This window comes from Chroicocephalus ridibundus, chromosome 8 (assembly GCF_963924245.1).
Source record: "Chroicocephalus ridibundus chromosome 8, bChrRid1.1, whole genome shotgun sequence".
NCBI classification, from domain to species: Eukaryota; Metazoa; Chordata; class Aves; order Charadriiformes; family Laridae; genus Chroicocephalus; species Chroicocephalus ridibundus.
The window spans coordinates 26,149,362-26,175,248 of record NC_086291.1 but is presented as its reverse complement, the minus strand read 5'-3'; the positions used below and the strand labels follow the sequence as shown (position 1 = coordinate 26,175,248).

General features: G+C 34.9%; 1 protein-coding gene and 1 long non-coding RNA gene across 6 annotated transcripts in view; one reads left to right on the top strand and one right to left on the bottom strand.

Annotated features, from left to right (window-relative positions):
• KCNT2 (potassium sodium-activated channel subfamily T member 2) overlaps positions 1–25,887 on the bottom strand; it is a 146,613-nt gene that overhangs the window by 17,524 nt on the left and 103,202 nt on the right. For 3 of the 4 annotated variants that reach the window (XR_010072268.1, XM_063344061.1, XM_063344058.1), the window contains 11 exons: positions 25,491–25,547; positions 24,235–24,384; positions 22,851–23,080; positions 21,944–22,160; positions 20,546–20,651; positions 20,097–20,269; positions 17,983–18,054; positions 14,675–14,809; positions 9,327–9,438; positions 3,903–4,004; positions 983–1,066 (listed from right to left, as the gene is read on the bottom strand). Coding sequence is in view for 3 of the 4 variants with exons in the window: in XM_063344061.1 (XP_063200131.1) it covers positions 983–1,066; positions 3,903–4,004; positions 9,327–9,438; positions 14,675–14,809; positions 17,983–18,054; positions 20,097–20,269; positions 20,546–20,651; positions 21,944–22,160; positions 22,851–23,080; positions 24,235–24,384; positions 25,491–25,547 (1,438 nt within the window). In the remaining variant the exon portion in view is untranslated. The remainder of the gene's footprint in view (positions 1–982; positions 1,067–3,902; positions 4,005–9,326; positions 9,439–14,674; positions 14,810–17,982; positions 18,055–20,096; positions 20,270–20,545; positions 20,652–21,943; positions 22,161–22,850; positions 23,081–24,234; positions 24,385–25,490; positions 25,548–25,887) is intronic. The other variant, XM_063344060.1, reaches the window with a different exon arrangement.
• LOC134519634 (uncharacterized) overlaps positions 1–25,887 on the top strand; it is a 115,967-nt gene that overhangs the window by 961 nt on the left and 89,119 nt on the right. For both annotated transcript variants that reach the window (XR_010072270.1, XR_010072269.1), the window contains exon 2: positions 985–1,121. This is a non-coding gene — a long non-coding RNA (uncharacterized LOC134519634). The remainder of the gene's footprint in view (positions 1–984; positions 1,122–25,887) is intronic.

The window sequence follows — 25,887 nt, the reverse complement described above, 5'->3', positions numbered from 1 at the left end:
TGGATATCTGGGGAGAAGGGAATGGGGGAAAAGTAATACACAAAGCATAAATGGCATAAGAAAGTCTTAAATTAATCTCAAGTATTTTGTTACTACTACACTAGCTTTATTTCAAGATATGTGAGCCTCTTTTCAGAGATTCGATTGTCTTGCATTCACTGTAATAAAAAATAATGACTGACCAACAAATTCATAATTGTTTTTTATGTAAGCAACTTTCTTAAACCATCACTAATAACTTCCTTTTTGAGAACAACACCCTGCAATTCTTTATAATTTCCCAGAAAGCAACTGGTACATAAGTCAACTTCTGTTCATGTGTTTGCCACCTGTGATGGGTGTGGGAGGAAAACAGAAAGGTGGGGTTTATTTTTAATAAAAAATAATTTTTTAAGGGTTTATTTTTGTGTCTGTGTATATACATATAAAAATAAATAAAGGCTACATTGGAAAATATTGACATACATAATAACAGAAGACTTTTGAACTTTGACATCTAAACTAAAACCATTTAATACATCTTAGCATTATGTAGAATCCAGTTCTGCCCTTTGTTGCTTATGATGGAAATGGGTGTTGTGAAATAGCATTGTGTGTAAGTGCGAGCCAGGCTGTACAATATAGGTAGTGCTTCCTGGTTTTTATATACTTAATTTTTAAAATCAGTTGCTGAACTGCCATTGCTGTTTCCTACAAAATGCACTTTTCTTGTGTTTTCCTGTCTTTCCTATTTTTTTTTTTTGTGCTTTATAGAACGTATTGTGTTTTCTTGGGGGGGATGTTTTTTGCTATGGAAGTAACAAAAAATGAGTATGTTTTCTATCTAATTTTCTTGCCTTTCCCTGGTGAAAAAGGGAACAGATGGCCTTTCTTGGACTTTCACAAAAGGAAGCGCTATGCGAAGAAAGTAGAGGTATTTTGCAGACAGCACAGAATCTTCTCTGGTAATATGTAATACTTTATTTATTTTTTAATAACTTACAGAACAAAGAAACCCAGATCCTGGTGTGGTATCAAGTCCCAGCAGAAGTCTTGTGATAGAAATCATATAATCTTTCACAAATGACTGCAACATGAGAGACAGAAAAGAAAGGAAAAAGCTTTAATGAACAGACGAGCAGGTAACCATTAGTAGTACCATGTGTGAATTTCAAACAAATTGCACATCTGTGTTTACAATCAATCTCTTTATCTTTTAAGTATTTTAATCACCACAGAAATAGCTATCCCTTTCTTTGTGCTGAATCAACTTATATATAAAATAAGGTTTTTTTATTTGGTTCTACATATGCATCCAATGTACATACAGGACTCAAAGAGACTAAGGCACAATAAGGCACCATGAAAGCAAAGGTGAATGTAGAAGTAAGAACAATGGAAGTAAGGTGTTAACCTTTTTACGTTTGAAATTATAATAATGAAATCTGTGCAAAATAAAAGCTGTCGTATGTTAGATGGGTCTGCAGTACTGAGTTGCTGGTAATACTAAGGTGAGACTCCTATTACTTTAATTCAAACAAGTCATTTACCTTTGCCAATCCATCTATTTTTTTAAGGGTTGATCTGCCTTATCTCAGGTCAGGCTTGTTGCTCTGCTAACAGAATTGTTTTGCTGATTGGTTAAAAGGTAGAAATTAAGCTAAATGTAGAAGTGTAGGCTAAGACTGGGAACAGATATTAGATCAGCTAAAATCCCAAATATTTTTCCTTCTTATGAGTTGAGCTGCTGGAATCAAAGGGCCATATGGGTGCTCTGCTAACTGTGGTAAGACTGTTCATTGCCACCTCTTCTTAGGTGTAGTAGGGCAGCATTCAAGGCAGGCTATCAGTCCTTGTTGGAACACAGCTTGCAATTAACTCTTTTGGTTTAATGCAAATATGGAGCTAGCAAATAGGTTTTAATAAAGAAATACCTTACAAAGGTGTTATATACATCCTCTAGAATTATAGCATCTGACTTCATTTAAGCTCAGAAGCTAGACAGATTTAATTTGATACATAGTGATTTGATTATTTTAATTGTTACACTGGTAATTTTCCAGTTGTGACAGGGTAAATGCCAATGAGCATCTTCTTGAAAAGAACAGAATTTTTTGTAACGTTCACTTATTTGTTATCTTGGCTGCATCATTTATGCTATGGAATTATCATTAGATTAAAAGTGTATTCACATGGATTTGCTAGACCAAGTTTTCATTTTTCAGTCAGTGTCCTAAAGATAATTCAAAGGCTTTTCTTTTGGCCTAAAATAGGAAGCACTAGATGAACCCCACTGTTTCCCATGTCATTTATTCTGTTCCTTGTATGCAGAAGAAAAAGATGTCATATAGAAAAGGATGGGACCGTGAAAAAGAACAGAGAACTTGCTAACATTGTACTTTTAACATGGAATAAGAAAGATAATTCCACAAAAATGACATTCACCTGAGCGGTAGAAGTTCAAAGAAAAATGGGTGAAATTTGAGTGAGAATGAGTGTGTGGGGTTTTTTTTGTTTTAAATACTTTCTGGTGAATAATTTTATTCTGTCAAATCATAGCATGACCGATCATGTCTAGGAGCAAGTATGAAATATTGAAGTTCCTTATGTGCTGGCATTAGTTGCTGATGATGACAGGTCTGCTTCTGTATAGGTGTCTTAATCTACCTTTTAAAAAAAATTTGCCACACCTGGTGTTGATATTCTGCAACATGATTAAAAACATACTTTATAAGCATATACATGTATTTTTAAAACATCTAAAATTTGATAAATGGCTTTACATGTGTTGGCGTGTCTGCTTTTGGTACCTGCCCACATACATGACTGTTTCATATATTAATGACTTTTTGAGAAAAGCTTAGCTCCAGGAATTTTTCTATTTACGTTGAATTTGCCTTCAGGGAATTTATTTGGAAGCAGAACACCTTTCATGCACCAAATTACCAAGTAAAATAATTTCCCTGAACGAACGTTTAATGCCTGAATACAAAAGCATCCACAGGCATAGGCAAAGTAGGCAGCTGATTAGGTGAGCAGACTGCATAGGCCACGGTGGCGTTGCTGCTTATTCTGTGTAGCTAGATCCTCAAAGGCTAGTGCCTGGGGCTGCTGCTTGGGCATCTCAGTGTATCAGGGTGTGCAGAAAGGTGGTCATTGCTGAGCAGCAAGGGCAATATTCTCCTGTTTGTCCACCCTGAAATCAACAACTACTACCTTCATTTGTCCTGACCCCGTATTTTCTGATATATTGTTTCTTCAGCTGTCTGAGGCTGCTGCCCTTCCCTTATCCCCACTGACTGTCATCACTTTTCACATGAGGAGTTCCATCCTGGATTCTTGGGCAGTTCAGTGCTGCTATTTCTTGCCCCACTGTCTGTTTGTAACCATATATGTCTTGTTAGGACAAGAATGGATTACTTCAAGATATGATAACTGGTCATCTGGAGGTCTAGTCAACATGAGTAAGAGGACAGGACCCAATAAAGTAATTGAGGTCTCTATCAGCAAATGCAAATGACTGAAAAACTAATCATAAAAGTAATTCTGTTGATTTTCATCATTAGACACACTATTTTGTGGGAATGGGCACTGCCTTTTTGTCACAGAGTACAAGCGTTATTAGTTTGTATAATCTGTATTTTAATTAGGCCTTATACAAACTGTCCTGCTTATTTGAGTGTGGAGAGGTTCACAAACAGTAAATATTGTTTAACAGCAGCATTCCTGCAAGAACACGGTTTTTGGGTTAATAATTGAGCTAGTACTGTCACTGGAACATGCTCCATTATCTTTTACCTTTGATTTTTCATGGTACAGACAGGCATATTAAGGTTGGAAAACAGGTCATCTAATAATTAAGTACAATAAAATAGGCAGTAACAATTCATGTGTGAGTTAAGTCACGTTATTGTTCATAGTACCTGATAAAGCAGCGTATCCAACATACTGATGCTGAAAACCCTGCCGGCAGCAAAGGGCAGTCGAAACATAAATGCCAGATTGGATCCCTTCTCCCGCTCTTTCTGTTAAGGAATTAAACAATAGAAAATACTTTTAGTGCTGGTTTTGGAAGGACAATACTAAAAACATCAAATTGATATTAACTTGAAAGAGGTCAAAAGTGTAAAATCTCTTTACTCCGAATATAGTTTCTTTATACAAACTTGTAGCATGTTTGTTCAGTACTTAGAGTTTTTCAGGTTGAAAGATTTTGTTTAATAGATGATCTGAAAGGTCCCTTCCAACCTAGGCAATTCTATGATTCTATGATTCTAAATCCTTTTAGATTCATGCCATAAAATATTTTATAGGGAACTGGCTGTGAAGTGACTATCCTCCTACCTTGTCACTCAGGTATTATGTTTATCCTTCCATCTGTTTAGAGAAATATGCAGCAGATTCTGGTTTTGTGCCGAGAAAGGTGGGATAAGGCAGGAGATATTTGGGGAATAATTTGATTCTGTACCCAAAATTCTATGATAAACATAAGGATGTAACTAATTGTTTTATTTTAAAATGGAAGCTTAGAAATTTATTCTCCCTCTTTATTTTATATGTCTTATATTGTTTCCTCCCATCTCTTATTACAGGCTTGCTTTTTCTTTAGTCTTGCTTAAAAGAGACTTGTGAGAAACACAGTTTGTACTCAAGTCCTTTGCATTCAGTTCTGCTTTATTACTTGCTGACTTATTCACTTCCCAGAGAATACTGCGGACGTAGAAGCCAGAAACGTGCCAGTGTCCCAGCAGTTTTATTTCACGACAAGTGTGATGCTCAGCAGCTTCTTCCCTGACACTTTTTGAAATTAATGAGGAAGGTGATAAAACTACTTAAAGAAAATCATAGATCATTTCTAGGAACATAAATAAAAGATCACGGCATGAGTGCATCCTGTACAACTTCACCTATACAGATGATGTTTTAAGACACAGCTAATAATAGATGGAGATCTGTATTGCATTCTCAGTCTTCCTATGCTTGTGTCCTTGCTCAAGTCATGAAGTTCAGAATTTTTACTTTAACTGCTTTCTTCCTAAGTAATAAAAGGTGTACAGTTGTGTTTTTGAGTTTTTAGCATATGTATCCTCCATATAGGCCATTTAATTCAAAGTTAATTAATTATTTCCTTTTGGGTTTGCATATTGTAAGAATACTGGAGAATATCTGCCCAGAAGGTCAAGTTCATAAACTTTTCAGTTTATTTCCCTCTTTTCTACCTCAAGTTATAATTTTATCAAATCCTTTTCAAGGTTCTTTATCATGGTTTTATCTTCTTACTATTTGTTAATAAATACCTATTCCTTCATAGCAGTTAATTCTATGATACCAATAACAAAGTACCAACCCCAAACTAACCTGAAGCCCTGTTTTGGCCACTCTGTCAGTGGCTGAAAGAGACCTAGGGCCCATCTTGATTTAATGTATTCTCCTCTGATAGAAATAGTAATATGGGAACTGCCATCATAGGCTGTAACTGTAACAATGCAAAGTTGCTTTAATTAACATACAAGGATATAGGAGGGCGGCTAGAGGTCATGCAGGAACATGCAAAGGTGGCAGAGGTAGTGGCTTACTACAGGCAACAGTCAGTGCACTATTAGTTTTGGCAAATGGTGGTTGTTTCCCGTGTCAGATAGAAGATTAATCAGAAATGTGGGGATGGAAACCTCTTTACAGTTGCTTTCTTGACATGAGGGATTTTGGATTGATAACACTTCACCCCTGGAAGACTTTACAACATTTTGGACTATGCGTTCTTAATTGCATCTGTTCTACCTTTTGTTATGAACAGATTCATTTTCTGTTGTTGATCTGGAACAGCTTTCTAAAAACCTGCCAATTCAACAGCAAAATGTGTATGCTAATTATTTGTACAATTTTAGAATTGTAGCTGATGTAAACCACTAGAGATCCATCTAAAATAAGACTTATACCTATTAAGAGATACCAATCTATTTTTTATAAACCATATCTCTTTATTGCTTGTTATGACTTAATGTTACTTCAAATCTCCTTAAAACCTGAATAATATTAAAACCAAAAGAAGACAGCATGCCCTATCCTTAACTGAAGTCAAAGAAAAGCAGCCTGGCTTTGTGTGTATCACTGTAAATATACTGGGACATCCCAGATAGTTTTCTGCTCATCTAACATGTTAGAGCTTTTTCCTGTGGAAGATACAAAATCACAGTATTAGTTTGATTAAAAGATAAAGGAGTTTTCATATATTTTAAAATGATCGTTTAAAGGTTTAGAATTTTTATCCATTAGTTAACACCTGCAATATTTACTTGGGAAGAAAATATTAAAAAATCATACAAAACTAAAGTGTGAATCTTATTCAAGACATTCCAAACCCTTTCTTTCAAGAAAGAGAGTGGTTGCTTCATTTTTTCTTATCTAAGACATACAGAGAAGATAAGGTTTAAGTTTAGACCATGGATGTTTTGTTTTCCTTTTCTCTGTTTTGCGAGGGCCATTGCTTTCTCCTATGTCAGTGCTAAGTTTGGTGTTCAGATTTATTTGTCTCTAAAATGAGGAAAGTTGCAGCTGCAACAACAGATGGACTTCTGATTTGCATATCTTTCTTCTGGAGTCCATTACGTTGAAAAGTCAATTTTGCATGTGTGTTTCAGTGGTACCTGAGGGCAACTTGCCTGACTTTTTTAGTCTTTCTGAAAATGAGGTGCTAAACACAGAAATAACAATCAGCTGTACATTTCACTGCATTAGGTAATTTTTACTCGAGTTTTTAATTGCCTTTCATTTTACATGAGGGAGTTCTGAAGCATCAAATGAACGACAGCACCACCTGCGAAGTGCTCCCTGCAAATGTTAAGATGAAATGAGTGGGAAATACCAACAGCAGGCATCTTCAACAGCAATGAAGAAAATGTTCTTTCTTTAAGATAATTTATCTACCTCTATTTCAGCATAGCATAGTTTGGATAGGAAGTTAATTAACTGTTCAGCTTCCAACCTATATTCACAACTTTATATTTGTACAATAAATTAATAATGATAGAGAAGAAGTTATAATATTTCTAATGATTTACAGAACCTTTGCTGGAAAAATGAAGGAGCTGATGTAAAGCAAGAAAGATAAAAACCCTGGTTTCACTGCATTGAAGTAGACAGGCTACAGCCCACAGAGTATTCCAGAAGCAACTGTAGACACCACATACTGGGAAAGATGTTAGTATTCTGCTGTTGGTTACAGTACACCAAGGAACTAAGTTAAGTTGGAAGACGGTCTTGAAGGCACTATCCAGCTGTTGGCACTTGTTGCCCTGAATAAACTGGCAATGCATGATTCCAGCCAGTTCCAGCTTATTCTTCATGAAGTTACCCTTGAGGGAGGGAGTGCTGAAATGGAGGAGCCACAGGTGCAAATCTTAATGGATAGTGGTGTAATCCAAATGAAGATGTGCCTCCCACAGCAAACTGCTCCTCTCTTTATGTAACAACTATTATCTAGCTTCCTCACAGTTCTCCATTTTATGTATTTATCAAAATACCGCCTAAATAAGACTAGGCCTTTGTTGTATTTCAGGCAAAGGTCAACAAATCACAAAAGATCACCCAGATATTTATATCTTGTGGTCAAAATGTAAGCATGGTAGTCAACTGAGTAAAAGATTGACTTCTAATACAAATCCTATCTCATCTAGACAGGCTGAATTTTTGCAGAGTTTGATTCTTGTGTAAGAAACTGGGAGATGGCCTGTGAGGATAAGCTTGTATGAAAGGCTTTTTTCCATTAAATATGTTACAATTAACGATGTGAACATTATACAGTAAATAGTGAACTATCTGAAATTCAATGAAACATCTGAAATCCAAAAATCTAAGAAATTTGCCCTACAGCTAGGAAATGGAAATTATACGCTAATTGTGTATGGTGATAATGATTTTAACATGAATTGAAATTTCCTAAGATACGTACGATATCTGAGGCGAAGAGACTGGGAGGCTACATGAAAGAACCTAGCAATAATATCTAGATTGATAGCAAGGGGAAAAAGAGATGACTGGCGTCAAAGATCTCTGTTTCTGAAGACTGACGAAGTGATATTATTTGTCTTACTCTCATAAACTCAGAAAATGGCCTGAAAGATCATGAAGGTGATACTGTAAGTTTTGTGGACTGCAGACACAGGTGGGTCAGATCACCAAAGAAGATCTGTGAAAAAGAGGATTGTCCTTGAATTTACCAAGTAAAGCAGATGCACAATGTTACTTCGTATGTTCCATCTAATGTTTTAGCAATAGTATTTTGGACAAGCAAATTAAATTAAACTTATCTCCATCTGTCCTCCCTGTTCCACAGCTTGAAAATGCCAACACGTGCACTAGAATATGAAAGTCTTATCTAGCATTTAAGTAGTGTTACTATCCTTATAGTCACTAGGACTGCCCTTCAACAGAGAACGATTGCTGTTATCATGGAGTGGTTTGGGTTGGAAGGGACCTTAAAGATCATCTAGTTCCAACCCCCCTGCCATGGGCAGGGACACCTCCCACTAGACCAGGTTGCTCAAAGCCCCATCCAACGTGGCCCTGAACACCTCCAGGGATGGAGCATCCACAACTTCTCTGGGCAACCTGTTCCAGTGTCTCACCACCCTCGGAGTAAAGAATTTCTTCCTAATATCTAATCTAAATCTACCCTTAGTTTAGAATCATTAGTCCTTGTCCTATCGCTCCACTCCCTGATCAAGAGTCCCTCCCCATCTTTCCTGTAGGCCCCCTTTAAGTACTAGAAGGCTGTACTTTCTAGGTTGAACAACCCCAGCTCTCAGTCTGCCTTCACAGGAAAGGTGCTCCAGCCCTCTGTTCTCAAACTGTCACAGTAATGCAAACACCCCATACAGGTACATGGAATATAGAATATGTAATTATAATGTCCATAAAGAATATTTAATTACAGTGCCTTTAAAGTGAATTGGAATAAAAAATGCATTATAATAAAAGCTGCATATGTTTTAAGTGTTAGTCAATTAAATATTTTCCACATTAATTGCCTGTGGCAGCCTCTTGGAAAACCACATTAACTCTGAATATTCTGTTATCCAAAAATATTCAATTTTCCTTGAGCAAATTCTGTGTCCACCTCTGTCCAGAGGGCGGGTGGATTAATATTATATTGTAAAGTGATTGAACTCAAATCTAACTTAATTCTTAAATGAGAGTAGAATTTGGAAAAAGTAATCTTTTACATTAGCTCTGCAACCATAAAATCATTTCACTGTTTCCCCTTGTTTTGAAAGCATTGTTAGAAAATCAGAAAAAGTGTTAAAATTATAACATTTAAATTGGGGGCGGAGGAAGGCAAATCTACTTACCTTTTCTAGTTTGGATAGAGCAAGAGAATAGCAGTCTTTGGCTCTGAACTGCATGAATCTCATATTGGCTGGGTGAGTTAGTTCTGTAATAATGCTTAGGCTTGAGAACAACCTGTATTTTGAAAGAATGTAACAGTTATACTTCTAATTATACCAATTCACGAATGTAAGGCTTTACATAATGCTACAGCTTGTGCTCATGTCCATGTTTTTAACGAAGTGCCTGAAGCCTGTGGTGTTTTCCTGGCGCAATGAAATGCTGGTGTAATAGCAGAGGAAACTACAAAACATTCTATGTAGAATTCACAAAGCAACAAACGTACATTAAAGGTTGTGCTTATAATACATTTTAATGGTAGAAAGGAACCACGTAATTTCATTAACAGAGATTTAATTTAATTTAGTAATTTCTGAAATGACACAAATCTTTACGAAACAACAAAAAGTGCAAAACTATATAGCCTGCACTCACTGTCCTGTTGCATGTAAACTACCATTTTATTAGAATTGGCTTATGTACTGTTTACATTTGATTTTTTTTTTTGAGTTCGTTTGTATGCTCTGTGTCCACAGAGTGGACAACGTAGATGAAAATTGACACTTCTTGGGAGTTGCTAAGAAAATCATAGAATCCCAGAATTGTATGCTTTTGTATACTTATGTTCTCGCTTTGAAATATTTACATACACAAAATATTTATAAGTTAACGCTAATGCAGGCTTCCAATAATAAAAAACAGTGAAGAAGGTTTAACTCTGATTTGGCTGAATTACACAGATTTTCATGAGGCAGACTAAAGAGCCCTTCTCCAGCCCTCAGGACTCTAAGAACTAGAAAGAAATTTGTAGTTTATGCTATGCAAATACTAAACAACTTTGAATCAATTAATATTTGAGTATTTCCTCTACACATTAGTGTCAGAAAATGAGATGTGCATTTGTAATCTTTTCTGCTGATCCTGAAAGCACTTATCTACATGTGACAATAGATAATTGTAGTACTAATGACATCATTAGTGTGTCTTCTGTTTCATTCAGATAAAAATTTAAGTGGGTTTCTTGAAAGCTGAGTTTAGTAAGTTAGTGTCAAATGGAATCCAATGTACCTTTTTGCAAGTCTTTAGTCTCTTTCCCTCACTTTTGTAGGGAGGAACTTCACTGAAATGCCAATTCAAGCAGAGCCTAAATGTGGGGAAACGTACATCAAAACTATCTGCCAGTACATGCTAATGTCATATTATTGCAATATAGTTTCCTAGGTCTGATGCCAAAATGTAGACTGGTGATGACCACATGATCCCAAACATGTTCTGAACAGATGACCATGTGATGGCAGAAATGCTAGCCGTTCTTATGTTAGCAGTTATCATGTCAAATGTTAAATGTGATCATATAAGGAAAAATGGACTTGGAAAACTGGGTGAGAATGTGAATCACCTAACAATGACCATTTGTGTGCACTGTAGTTTGAAAAGCATTGTGCATGCTCAGCAATTTCTGTACCTTTTTAGCTCTCGCAGTCAGACTTTGATACAAACTCTGAGTGGTGCAGTATTGTTACACAAAGTCTACTTATGTCCTACTAAAGACTAAGCACTTAGGGAATGGAGTCTACATACATATATTAAATACATGATAACCACACCCTTGAGATACAACTGTGGTACACCTTCACTTGTATGCTATGTGTTATAAAAACCTGTGAAGTGCTCATGAAAATTGAAAAAAATACTGGTAATATCACGCTTGTGGGTATGAACTTGTATTTATTCGGTAGCTTAACAAATATGTTAAAGTTCTGAGGAAGGAGAATAAATTTCCTGTGCATTAATTCTGTATCATGTAGCATAGAATTACGTAAGCTTCTGCTGGCTGGACATTTTCTTGTATTGGTCTATTAAAGAACAGGCATTCATATTTGACAACTAACAATATAACATTCAGAATCAAGAGTAATAGGAAATTAAAAGCTGATGATAAAATATACACAATTTACAGGGAAAAAATGCAGGTTACTAGGTTTTGATTAAAGATAGGTTTAGTTTTTAACCAAGATATGAAAACTGATTTGTATTAGAAAATCAGTTTCAAAGCTGGTATTGGTAAAATTAATTATTTTACTTATGAGTGCCTTTTGGCGGAAATAGGGGAAATGACTTCCCAGGTAGTCAGGGCCAGATTGCCTCTTGCCCTGGGTGGGGGCACACTGCCCACAAGCTTTCGGTACTGGAGCAGGCTAATTCTGTGCAAAGATCCCTCTTTTCTGTCCCATTGCGGTAAAAAAGGACTGGATGGGGTGGAGAAACCCCTAATCAGCTTGATGGAAGACATGGTTTGCTGTTTACTGGTATTTGGAAATCAGACAAGCAACAGATACATTTAGTTCTTTCCTGAACCAAAAAGATAAACCAAGAAAACAATGTAATTCCATCATAACTCCTCATTTGGTTTATCCATAAATTGGTGCTGACTATTAGATACCAGCCAAACTATGGACTTATTAGGTGTACTGCTGTCAACAAGCTTCTTGCAGTATTTGAAACAGCCTTCAAGATGTTAGCCAACAAAAACTCAAGAACAGGGCCTCCCAAACACCAACTTTTAAAGCCATTAATTAACAGAAAGCAAGAGTAAACCTAAATACTCCTTTTAGTACAGACCTACTGCCTGAGGAAACCCACTATTTTTCTGAGGTGGACTTAAAATTGTCAATAGGGACTCAATCGTTGGCTTCATATTTCATATTAAAAAGTGAAAAGCATCTCTAGGACACAGTACAAAACTAGTAATTTCTCCTTGTACTTTTAAACTACGCTAACTTGTTCTTTCCCATCCAAAGAATTAAAGATTTCCTTTCTTAGTCAGTGTGACCATTTGAGTCACACTTCTTTACTCCTTTTAACTATAATTAAGTCAGATAAGCTAGTGTTGTGTCACAGTTTTAATTGGTATGGAACAGTTTCTAGCCTTAAAGGTGCTAATAACTCAGTCTTTATAGATAGTGTATCTGTCTTCTAAAGTGTAGGGGGGACACACTCTTCTGGCAAAGCAAGATTGTTAATTTATCTAAGTCAGGGGATAATGTCAGAACAGGTATATGAGAACTCGCAACCTAGGCCAAAGAGTACTGCAGCACACTTACAACATTTTCTCAGGCCTGTCCACTACCCTTGATGAGGTCAGCTGATCCGAGTCAGTCAAATCTGTGAGGTTCAGATTAGCCTGTATCTGAATAATTTCAATCTGTGAGACGTAAATGGAATCTTCTTCATTGATGTGACATCTTTGAGAACAGTATATATTGGCAAAACTCCATTGGTTTAAAATCCTTCTTTAATGCTACAGTTTGTGCTTAGAGCTTTTTCTGGTATTATTAGCTACTATTAAGTAATGAAAAACCTTTAAAGATATTTTTAAAGTTAATTTACAAAACTTTTTACCTTGGTGCAATGAATGTAGTTTACACTGTAGAATGGGAAAATGCCACTACCTTATGTCTCTTCCCAAAGCCTACTTATTTCTACAACTTTTACATAATATAAAAATGAAGTGAATTTATTGTACGTGTTCTAGAGAAAAAAAAAATTATACAATACACCAATACACTACTTGCAAAATTTACAAAGTTTCCTGAAAAAGTATTGTTAAGTCTTAAACCAAGATATTTATTCTGATTTCTTTTGGTATTTGTAAAAAGTACCTAGTTCATACATGAGTTAAAGCAGCCATCTAGTTGTAAGCATCGTGCAAGACAACTGAAAAATTATATAGTAAATTCTAGTTGGGTACCTATAGTACACAGTGTACTGTGATGATGTTTATTTTTCTTTTTAGTATCTTATGAAGTAGAATGCAACTATGGGAAAAATAAATTTGTACTTTGTATGTTTTATTTTTTTACTCAACTCATTTTTCTCTTTTATATTCTCTTTTATATTTATATTCTCTTCCATATTACCCCACAGATTTGATTGACTCAGATCAGCTGACCTCATTAAGGGTAGTGGACAGGCCTGAGAAAGTGATGTAAGTGTGCTGCAGTACTCTTTGGCCTAGGTTGCAAGTTCTCATATACCTGTTCTGACATTATTCCCTGATTCACATAAATTAATAATCTTGCTTTGCCATATAAATGCCATATATATGCTTTGACATGACATGTCAAAACCTCAGTGAGACTACCTTGCACAATATGGTCAAGAGTAGAGTTGAATGATGCACAGATTAAGTTGAATTACAGTTTCTAAATTAAATTTAGGTGTGACTATAAAAAACACACACCTGTGCTAGTATTGGATACAAATTCAAAAACTCAAAGTTAGAAAAAGGCAGAACTAAAGTTTCTCGTCAACACAGATTTTGCCTCTTTTGAGCACATGCAGAAATGTTCTCAGCATTTAACTGCATTCTCATACATGGCTGCATTTAAAAAAATCTCCATGGAAATACTTATGTGTTCTAATGAGCTTGGTTTTCTGAAACACTGTCAGATTCAAGATACTTTTGCTATGCATCTCTCTCCAGTCTTACGTGGAAGGCTTGACACAGAAGAGGGCAGCAATATTGAATGATATTGAATCTTCTAGGGAAGGACTGAATTTTGTCCAGGTTGTGTTTTTTGTTAAGAAAACAACTTTTTTCACAGTTTAAAAGGACAGGTATCTTTTGATACTTATTGAATCAAGACATTTAACACGAAGCGAGGCTTTAATCACAAGAGGTTCTCAAGTGAACAGGAAATCTCAGTGTGTTTAGTTCTTTATCACAGCACTGCTTTCTCAGCCTCTTTTCTACACTGATAATTTTTTCAGTCTGTATTCAGTTATTTTTTCATGACTCTTAGAATGTTGTTGTCATATGCAATGTTGCATTCATGAGCCTGAAAACCTAATTTTTGTTCACAACTAAATATTCAAAATGTGAACACTTCCCACTAACTTCATAGTGATGCATTGCTTACTTTTTAGCATTAGAAGGATCTGCCTTTCATACTGGCTTTAGCATTACTGTGAAAAGACTGCTGCACTGGGGAAAAATTTCTTTTCTTAACTATCTTTAGTCCTAAGTCTTCTTTTCCTTCCTGCAAACCTGACAGTTGACTTTTAAAATGATCATTCAGGTTTGGGATGCCTGGAATTTCATCTGAGATTTCAAGAGAATACTTCAGGATTCTGAGTGTATTGCTAAGCAAGGTGGGAAAAAGTTTGCCCACATAATACACAAATTCATATAAGGGAAAACTTAAGTAGAAGAAGGAAAAAAAAATTATATTTTTTTATCTGAGAACAAAAGGCATTAAGTATTTCACAATTAATGAGGATGTATAGACAGATTGCAAATATGCCTTACCTAAAGAGCGTTTGAACATTTACAATAGTCTTAGCATCTGCCATGTAGTCTTCCTCGGCACTCATTGTACTTTCTTTGTCGACCACCACCATATTAGCTGCAAAGGTGACCCCACATCTTAATAAGTCATCTAGGCTTTTGTGAAGAGAAAGAGGGAGAAAGAAACAACCAACTTAAAGATGGAACACTTAAAAGGTTAGGGATGGTTGGAATTTGCAGATCACAGGGTGAGTTGCTCGTTCCCTTCATCTCCATGTACATATCATCATGTCTAGTGTTATCATCTACACCAAGTATATCATCTCAATTAATTGATAGAATATGAATAATTATTTTCCTTGGAGTCATATAGAATGCACTTCAGTAGGCTGTTACAGTGCCTCTCCTTTTGCTAAAATGATAAATTTATTTCAACTTTTTAGAATAAGCCTTTAACAATTCCTTGGAAAGACAGTATGTCGTTACATGCTGCAACAACTTGCTTCATTGCAGTTACTTTTGGCAATAAACAGACACAAATAAATGCTTTGGGGTGCTCTTTCCCACAATTACATTTCAGTTTCAAAATGCTAATAAGTGTTCTACGAGGACATCCAACACATTACTTTTTTAGGTTAATCTATGAGTTGGAGTGTTGTCGTGATGCTTTTAGGAGCAGCAGTACATCAGTAAAACTCTGCACTCTGCACTTCTATGGTCTGGGAAGTCTGACCATAGAAAACACTCAAAGAGACCAGACTTACAGTTCTCATCATGCCTCTTATAGCCTTGTTTCCAAAATGAAGCATGTTTCAGTTGTTTTAACAATATTTTCCACAGAAATGAAGTACATTTTCAAAAGTTTAGAAAGGACTTTTCTGCAATGATAAAGACTGCTAGGAACCTAGCAATTTTTAAGTGAAAATAAGAAGAAAGGGTGAATTTCATGGTTTCCAAGGGAAATTGGAAAACTAAATTTTTGCATCATTCTGTTTACTTCCAAGGTGAAAAGCCATTTTGTCATTATAATTGCTTCTCATTTGGCAATCTATAATATCAATTGTCTTAAGTGTCCTGATACAGTTTTTCTTTTCCGTAATGATGTTTTCAGGTTCCTGAGTTGATGTAACCTATTATAAATTCTTTTTGAACTTTTGGGTAAGGAAACCTGTACAAATTTGTGGTATTTATTTTACATCTTATAGGTAGTCTTCCAAAACAAATACAAAATATAATTCTTTTTGAAACTCTGCATATCCCCAATTGTTGACTACAGCAAAAGAAAGGCTGTACTTAGATGATCTATACTAGCAACTTCAGTGCACAAGCAGAACTCTGAACTTTCTCTGAGTAATTTGTATTTCTGTGTTTTCAGTCTTTCAGTTGATCCTTGAAAACAGCAGCATACTCTGAAATACCCAGATTTTCTGCATTTCAACATTTCACAAGCTCAACAGCTATTCTTATTTTAGCAGTTGCATACAGCTGATTTGTGGAGAATTTAAAAAATCCTAATTTAGTAGTAGTATAATTCTAGTTCTTAGGTACTTCTAGCTATAGATTTCTTAATACTGAATAGATTTCTTTACAACTGTGAAGTTGCTTCAGTTACAGATCTCAAATGATTTATGCCTGAAGCTTGTAGAACAGATATCTACTACTTGATGACATATTTTGATGAAGTTTATCCCAACTACAAATTTTGGTAAAGCTGTTTTTCTGCAGGCCATCCACTTCTAACAAAAATGAGTAGTAATGAGATTAATTCCTTGGGTGATTTTCTCTCTAGGATGATGGCATTTCATGCCAGGTGACCAAATGACAAATATGTTAGATACTCAAAGGTAGTAGCTGTCACTTTGGGAATTTATTCTATACCTATTAAATAAGAAAGGAAACTTTGCATATTTGACATTGTAGTTCTTAGCTAAAGATGATTAACTTCTATTAATTGTACATGATTTGAAAACTTGTTTAGGAAAACACAGGGAATAAGTATGAACTATATTTTTTAAAAGTATTGTTATTGATGAAAACAGATGTGAAAAAAACCCCCTGTGAAATATGATTGGTTGTTGCATCAGGAATTAAAGCACTTGTATTGTCGTAAAGATGCAGAAGCTTATGCTAGTATTACTGTTAACTGTAGAACTCTGTATAATCACTTATTTCAAAGACCAGACAATTAATTTTTTTTTATGAACTCAGTTCTAAAATCAACAAAAAACCTCTAGGGAGGTATTTAGTAATTTCCTTTTCAAAATAAACTCAGTAAATTTAATTGAAGTTTAATTTTCCACGTTAATAAAAACAGGTTAATATCTTTGGGTTATTAATTACTTTGGACAGTTTAAGTCAATTCAATTATTCTGTTGGTATGAATTCTTTCTATAATTGTTGTGGAATTAAGAGCTAAGAAAGAGCTAGTAGGTATTAACAACCCAAGACACTTTATTGGTCTAGAGGAAGAAATGTAGAAAGTGAAAAACATTTCTGTAGATTCTTTGCTTTGCAAATCCCACCACGATTATGGTATTGCCAAGGTAAATCTGCATCACTACTATAAGTCATTTTAAAGCCCTTGTTACAACAGGTCGAGATGGAAAAATGTTGAATCTTCAGAATTGTCATTGAAAAAGCTGGATTCTGTTAATTCAGGACAGGAAATAAATTTTCTGTTTTCTACCTGGGGAACGAGTATTATGGGCTTGTACCCCCAACTCAGTTTAGGTATGTAATGAAGCAAACCATTTTCTTCTTTAAATTGACACTCTACACACAGGAGTTTGCTCAAATGCTAATGAGGCCTTGCTCTTCTCTTGTTTCTGCCTGATTTTTACATTAATCTATGTTGCTAAACCTAGGTATGCAAATATATATATTAGCAGAGAGGAAGACAGAAATGTAGGAGTAGGTGATATTTTAAGTAGCGGAAGATGAAGACTGTTGGACGCATTTTGAGACTGTCTACGTTCTGAGCTATCTTTACAAAACCCTAGTCAGTAAACCCAAACACATTGTAACTGAGTATAGAATGAGACTAGAATCAGGGCTATAATCTGGCGATTTGTAGAAACATCTTAATGCACCTAAATAGGTGTTAATCTTATGTTTTTGAAGATATTAACGTGTGTTCCCTGACACGTTTCACTAATGATATCCTTTATAAGTCAGAAATTTGAAATCCCAAATTATAGCACACAGACACAAACCACGCATGCAAAAAGATCATCTTCAAGTACAACACACATTTAAACATGCAATGACGATACACACAACAAACCACTGAGCACTACAATGTTAAGTTTTCTAACAGTTATGTCACCTACTTGTCGATAGAGCCCACCATGTAGTAAACCATTGGAAACCAACAGATTGCATCCAGAAAATGCATATCTGGCCTAAGCAGCAGATGGGATTACAAAATGAAACACAATATCACAACAGCAGCATCTCTTCTAAAATATTTCAATAAACTGGTAGCTTTTTTTAAAAAAATAACTTTTTTAAACTTTGGCAGTATAATATCACTTTAAACGGGAAATAGGTTTGCAGAAAGCTGTGAATCAACAGTTTGCTGTGATCATAAAGGATGATCATAATTAACATGCTTATATTAATAAATGCACTTCTTAAATCAGAAATTTTATGGCACAGGACAATTCCAAATATTAAATGACTGATGTCAAAAACACACTACGAAGTTGTACTCCAATGCATGACTCCAGACTAAACAGTGAGGATTTTTAATTAAAATGTGAAGTGGAAACCCAATCATCATTTGGTTTTTGTGCCAACAGCTCCATTCAAGTCAACGAGACAGTCATAGATGAAACCTTATTTTTAAAATGGAATGTGAAAACTAAGATAGTGTATTTTATTGTAATGTTTCTTTAATAATAAATTTTACTGTGTTTCTTCTTACATACCAAGAAACACTGGAAATCTTAAAACACATGTGATGTGTAGATATCAGAATAAGTAATAAATTGCCTTGATAAATAAAGAAAATAGGAATATAACAACAATGCATATATATGTTCAACAAAGGTGGCTGAATTCCTAAGTCCAATGAAGTAAATTACAAAATCCCAATTGACTTGAATGGCAGCCTGAATTCCACCTCATGCACGTAGGAAAAGCACGCTGGCTTTCCCGCTAGCTTCTGTAGGCCCATGAATGATGGCCTTTCGGAGGAGTCACTGCAAATGCTGTGTAGAGAGAGACAACACTAAGGGTATTAGTTTAATTAGCAACCATAGCTTTTACTTTATGCTAATAAAAAGTGGGTTTAGCCATAAAATGTCACAACAGTAAAACAAATGAACTCAGGCACTGTGCTGGAAAAGAGAACAAGCACTAGAGGGCGCTGTATGATCACATCTTTAATCTTAAGCGGGTTGCAACTCAGAAGTCCATTAGCCTAATTTAGGCTTTTACCAATTTGTGTAATTTACTCTATGCCATAGCATGTACATAAAAAAGCTTCTGTTTTGAAAACACAGGTATGTAGCGCTTCACTAAAGAGCCGTCTGAGGTAAAAGTGGGAGACTTCACGGCAGGCCTTTGTATAATAAATTACTTAAACTAGAACATATATATGCACAGAGAAGCGTCAGCCTGCAATCAGAACATATAAGAAATTTCTGCTGCTGTCATTTCTTTGACTTGTATTTTTTGTATACAGCTAGCCTTCATTTTTTGTCTTCTAAATTGATTTTTAAGTACTTGAGCAGTATCAAAGTGTTGCAAAAAAACCCCAAACCCAAGTCTCTTTCATTCGTTGTCAGATTATAAATGAATCAGTCTTGCCACAGAAGAATTTGTCTGAAATTCTAAACAGCTAATGCAAGAAAGGCTAACAATTCCAGTGATCTCCAGACAGATACGGTAGTAACAACAATATTGCAGGTTTTAATTTTCTTCCATGACTTTATAGAATTGTAGACAAAGAGTGTGGGGGATGTCCTACTGGCTTAAAGAACTGTTTATCTCAGAGTCTAAAATTATTAAAAATATACCTAACTGGTCCAGGCTACTAAGTGCCTTGTGTTAAGTAGGTTAGTGTTGTCTGAAGTGCTGACATGTAGCTGTGAAACTGTTACAGTTTGCTTTTTATAGTGTTTATGAAGTTATTTAATTTTAGCAGTAATATTCACATTATTTTGCATACTTTTAAGAAATACTTAGCTGAAACATTGGCCATGAAGAATAAGGACATTTAAATTCACTATGGCCATTTACAGTCAATAACAAGTCAATTTTCTATATATGACAGTGAACATAAGGTATTACTCTTGGCATCAAATTTTCTCAAAGATAAATGTGCCATAATGTTTTTGATTTTAAGTTGGCCGTGTGAAGAGTGATCATCTACTGAAGTAATGGCAAAATGAGATTAAAAGGTATCACGAAAAAAAATATAAAATTAAAAACTACTTACGGGTTATCCAGGAGTAATACAATGGGATTTAGTTCTTTCTTTGGTCGATAATAAGCTCGGAGTGGAACAATAAAGTTATATAAGCCGTTTCCAGCAGTTTCTGCTGCAACTATAATCAATTTATTTTTGAATCCATAGGCTTTGGCATCTTCATAGTAGTTATGTTGGCATCCCTAAAAGCAAAATAAGAAACAAGTTCAGTGGATATGAATAAAGAGATTTAGCTGTGACATTAAAGGGTTTTACATTAGAGAATTGTATCAGACAACCTGATATAAACCTGATCAGGCATAAACAAACTCTTGGTGATGAAAAGGATGAGAAAACATATTATAGCTCAGTAAGTGCTGAACAAACTCATCTCTAAGTGGAAACCAGAATTTAACTCTGTTCAGATGCAAGGGACAAACGAGAACGCAGTTTTATCCAGTAACAGAAACTCCCCTTACCTTATCTAGTCTTAGACAACAGAATGGTACTTTTTCATGCAGAAGATGACAAAATGTGGGAGAGCTTCCAATATATGGAGAGTAAGGAGGATAGCCTTTGGCATACCTAGGAGAATAGAACAAGCATTTTTCAGTATAGCTAATTACTGAAAAGCAGTTGACTATGCAACTATTTTATGGGATGTTTATACCTATGTCTAAGTTTTGCAGTTATCTGTAGACTAGCAGAGTCAAGTGCATGAAATGAATTATGTTTAATAAGGGTTAAAAGAATATATTTTATAGTTTTGACCAATTCGATACAATTTAGTGGAAGCCATCATGCTTTTGTGGACTAAAAGCATTTTGCTTGGGTTTTTGGATCATAGTGTGCTGTCCTAGTGTTTTGGAGGCAGGCAGTGGAAACTTCTATGGAAGGAAAAAAAGGAAGGAAAGAAAATAGAAAGAATTGTGGTACTTCTGCGCTTCCTTCCCCATTTTTCTTTCAAACACATATCAAGAATGAGTGAGGTCATTACCTTCTTGCTTTAATAACATACTTTCAACATGGCTGGAAGAAATTTTAAATGGCAAATCCTCTTGCTGATGAGATGAAATTTCTAATTTGCGTTAGTTTTTAATATGAGACCTTTTAAATCCTGGTATTTCAGACTGTAGATTTAAGATGACTTGTTGTATTACTTTTTTAGTTGAAGCTTTATGATCTTCCCTGGGGCTTCTCATGCTTGCCACTGCTGGAGATGGGAAACTGCTAGGTGAGCCACTGGTGTAATGGTGTATTTCAGTTTTAATGTCCCTGTCAGTAATCCCAATAAACACAACTGCTTATCTGCATGGCAGTTACAGGATTGAATCTTCTGGTTTTATCTGAGTAACGCATCATTACTTTCAAGAATTTTAAATTAGATGTAATAATTTTGTTTCCTACTGCTTTTTTTATCATTCCCACATTTTGAAGTCAGACACCTAGCCCCAGTGTTCAACGAGCCTGTTGAATGATCTGATCATCACTGCATTCTCAGGACAGAAATACTGTTTGTTTTGTTCATAAATTAGTTGAGTCCTGTCTTTATAACTACAGAATGTAAGAAAAATGGTCATAAAAAATGTTATTAAAAAAGTACAATACAAAACTGGATCTTTATAACTGAGTATAGAAAATCAGCAGCAAATGGAGGAGTTAATCTGGTGGGGTTTTTTTATTTCAAAATAGGCATAACAGCATTCTGCTAAGAGACAACAGCATTTCATAAAAGGGAGTAATTCCCTAATTGGCCTTTATGGGTCTTGCTAGCTACAACTGCTTGGATTCGCCTCCATGTCAAAAAATTATCCATTCTGCTTATGTAATATTATCTTTTCAAATTACGTTGTTTATTTTATATTTGATATACATACTCTAAGCCTGCAGAGACTTCATCATCTGATGGGGTAGTTTCATCTTCTGACTGGTCACTGAGCAGGTCACAGGTCTGCAGTGAGGATGAGTCTGCAACTTCCAAAACAGGTGCTATGCTGGGCCGTCTGCCCTCTTTACCTCCCTCGGAAGGAAGAGCTAGTGTAGGTCCGCTGGATGTTCGGCATCCTGTATCTTGTAAATCAATAGCCACTGTCCCTGAAGTAGCAGTGAAAGCATTTTTTCAATGTGGTTGTCAAAACATTTTAATGAGATTCACATATTTAGTGGAGGTTACCTGACTACATGGCCAAAGAATGAAGGGCCATGTGTTTATTATTATAATGTGTTTATTACATTAAAATATAACAAATATTTAAACTATGCCTGAAGAAGCCTTTTCCTTCAAATTAGCACTTTTTCTGACCATTAATAAATATTTTCTTGTCAACTACTTTTTTAAAATCGTACTTGATGTAATTAATCCATATTTACATCAACAACCTGTAGGTTTTTATTGAGAAAAGGATTTTTTTCTAATTAAAGAAGCTTATGAAAACTTACTACAAACAACCAGTTACGAATGACAAAGAAATTACCCATGTGATTTTCCCAGTTGCTTTGCTTTGCCTACATTTTATTATTACTTTTTTACACAACAGTCTTAAGTGGTTTAATTCCATATTGTCAAGTAAAAGAAAAACATAACCAAATTCCATTGGTTTTGGGTTGTTGGGGTTTTTTTTGAAAATACAAGGGCAAGTGTTTAATGTTTTTTCTTTCCACACACTATTATAATGTCTTACATATTAATTAAAACTACAATTTTAGGAATACACTGTTAAAAGCTTTAAAATGCACTATTCAGTGAATAAGAATATGTTGTGAGGCTTTGTTTTTTTTACTTACCCATGCTGGCTATTATACTGTGTACTGGTAACCTAGAAGCTCCATGATAAGATAACTTTGATTCATGTTTTTTTCTATGCTTTTCGTGCTTCTTAAAAGCAGAATTCTCTTCTTTGGTGATATTTATATAAAAGCATATATCTGTAGAATTCATGATATATCGAGGACCTGGATTCAGCAAAATGTTTTTGTTATCTTCCTTTCTAACACCAATCAGACAGACTCCAAACCTTAATTGGAAAAGGAAAGGCATGGTTCATTTTGCATAGTCCCATATACACTAGAATTTCCACTGTCAAAAATGAACCTCCAGTATGTTGTTACATTTTGCAGATTATGAACATTTGCAGATTTTTGGATGACAAATATATTTGAAAAATATTATCTCCTAAATAGGCCACTTCTGATCAAGCAGTTTTTACGATCTCATGAATCCCTAGGCATTTGAATCTAGCGTTTTTCTTAATCCCCATAATATTCTTCTAATGTTGTTCCAGTTGATTTTTTTTCTATCAATCAGATGTATAGTGCCTTCTGGGAAAATATTAGTAGAAGGATGCGTATATAATATGAAAAAGTATTCATCATGTTAAATTATTCCATAATTCATATGTAATGGAAACCATTTTCAGAATTCATTTTTGCAATTCATTTCTAGAAATTAATTTGATTAGTGATAGAAAATAAGGAATTAAAGCAAAAAAAAAAATCTTTGTCTCACGAAGTATGAGAATAAACTCAGTGTTCAGGGTTTGATATATGTTCATTTTGTTAAATATATACGAACATACATGATTTGTGTTCAGTTTGTATATTCACCTCACAGAGCAGCACTGAATAAGTGATGCATGATCTGGAACCTAAAGAAGATAGGTAAGCATCTAACAGAAAAAATACGGGTTTATTTTGAACAGTCACCAGAACATAGCATGCATCATCTTTAAATTGAACATTTTGCATAAAATGAACACACCACAAAGGAAGACAGATTTCCATCTGACTCCTAATGAAATAAATTTTAAAAAAATACACTAACACCCTCCCACTGTCCCTTTTCTAGGTTGTTTTGGACATAGAAAGGGACTGGTGTTCTCATATAATGTCTCTAAGGTACAATTTCTTTTCTAGTTGTCAGGCTTATCCTATACATCCTTTATGTTCTGTTCTCTCAGACTGAGCTGGCCTATACAGAACTAATGTGAGCTTTTACCTGACCAGCTGTAACTTACAGACAAATATCCATGAAATATAGTAGTGGCCAGATATTTAAATCCAGAACCAGAGTAATGCATAATTCTGCACCTTTGAATGCAGAGCTACGCTGCAGGCAAAACAATTAATTATTTGTTTGAACTTTTCATTGTTGATAGGAAAATAAACATACTTTTTATGTGCATGGAAAGAAGCATATGTGAAGCTTTTCCCCTCATACTCAGCAAAAAAAGTACTTTCTTCCAAGTGAATATGATACACTTCATTACCAGAGCATCTCCCATACATTTTCTGCCATTGTTCCGATGATTGCTGACTCTCCCTGAAACATGTACAGATAAAGAGAATAATTTAAAACTCAATGTAAAATTCTTATTGATCAGAGCAGTATTTCATGGCAATAGAAACCACAAATGTTATTAAAAAGGTCCCATAGGCTAATCTAAAAGAAATATTTGAGATCAAAGCTTGGTAATACTGTAACTACAGAGATTATTTTAATGAATTAAAGAGCATTTTCTGCTAAGTAATAGGCATATAAGATTATGTACTTTTATATCAGGAGAGATACAGCCAAATTACTTTAAATTCACACCATAGTATGTAGATTCATTGCAATTTAAAGATGACAGGTGAAACCAACAGCATACTCATTCTATTCACAAAGGCAGTCTCTTCAGGAGCTCCACGGTAGATTGTCTGGTTCCTGCTTGAAGTAGGTAAAGAATCATTAAAAATAACTTATGTAGGAAAGACCCATTTGGCTTTGGTCACTTTATCTGTAAGAAAGATTTTTTTCTGCATTTGCCTATGGGTTATCTTCAGCATTTACCCTATCGTCATTTTTAGTTACTGTGCCTTGTGTACTATGACAAGTATATACCTTCTTTTCTCTAGTGGAAGAAAATAAATTATTACTTTAACCATATAAAGCATATCATCCTTTACCATATGCAGCTAATGTTCTTTATCCAAATGGACTGTTAGTGGAAATGTTCAAAACCTCAGCTAATACCAAAATTCGTAGACTTGGGGCCTCTGTGAACTTCTTACTTGACAAAGTTTCATGTGGAAACAAGGTTCTGTCTGCATATATAATGAATGCATAAATATATATATATATATGTGCAGACAGGACATAAAACTGACAAATGTGGTCTGTGTTTTGCCATTTGAAGCTAAGATCTCAAGATATTGGGACATGCTCCTTTGTGCTCATTTATACATTTGCAATGTTTTAATTCAATTTACCATTCTTCCCCACCCTCAGCGTAGAAACATTTTGTTTCAAGATGGAAATAAGTAAACCATTATTATTGCAATAGTATTAACAAACGGTGCACTAGTTGTAGAATAGCAGAACTAAAAATGTAATTACAGAAGATAATTTTCCATGTTTCACTTTTCACTCTAAAATAAAATGTTCACCTGTTTAAGGTCTGCTTGGTTCCAGTTAGTTGTCTGAAAGCTTCCCATGGGGCTGTTCTGTAAAGACCACATGAAGTTCAAGTCAGAAAGGCTGTTCTCTTCCAATATTTTGTATCATAATACAAACCCTAATAAAGTTCTATTACTAGATAAGATAATTAGATAACATTTAAAGAGAAATGTTGAGATTAATAATTAAGATCAATAATAAGATTATAAATAAGACTCAAGGTAGAATTTTGGTGGCTTACAGACAGGTTTTGGATTCCATAAACAGAGGAGAAGACAATGGGATTATTTACTTCTAGTTTGTTTAATCTGAAAAACAGCATTAAAGACTGAAGCCAGTTCACATAAACGGCAGCAAACTTCTCCTTAATTTTAATAGCAAGTTTAT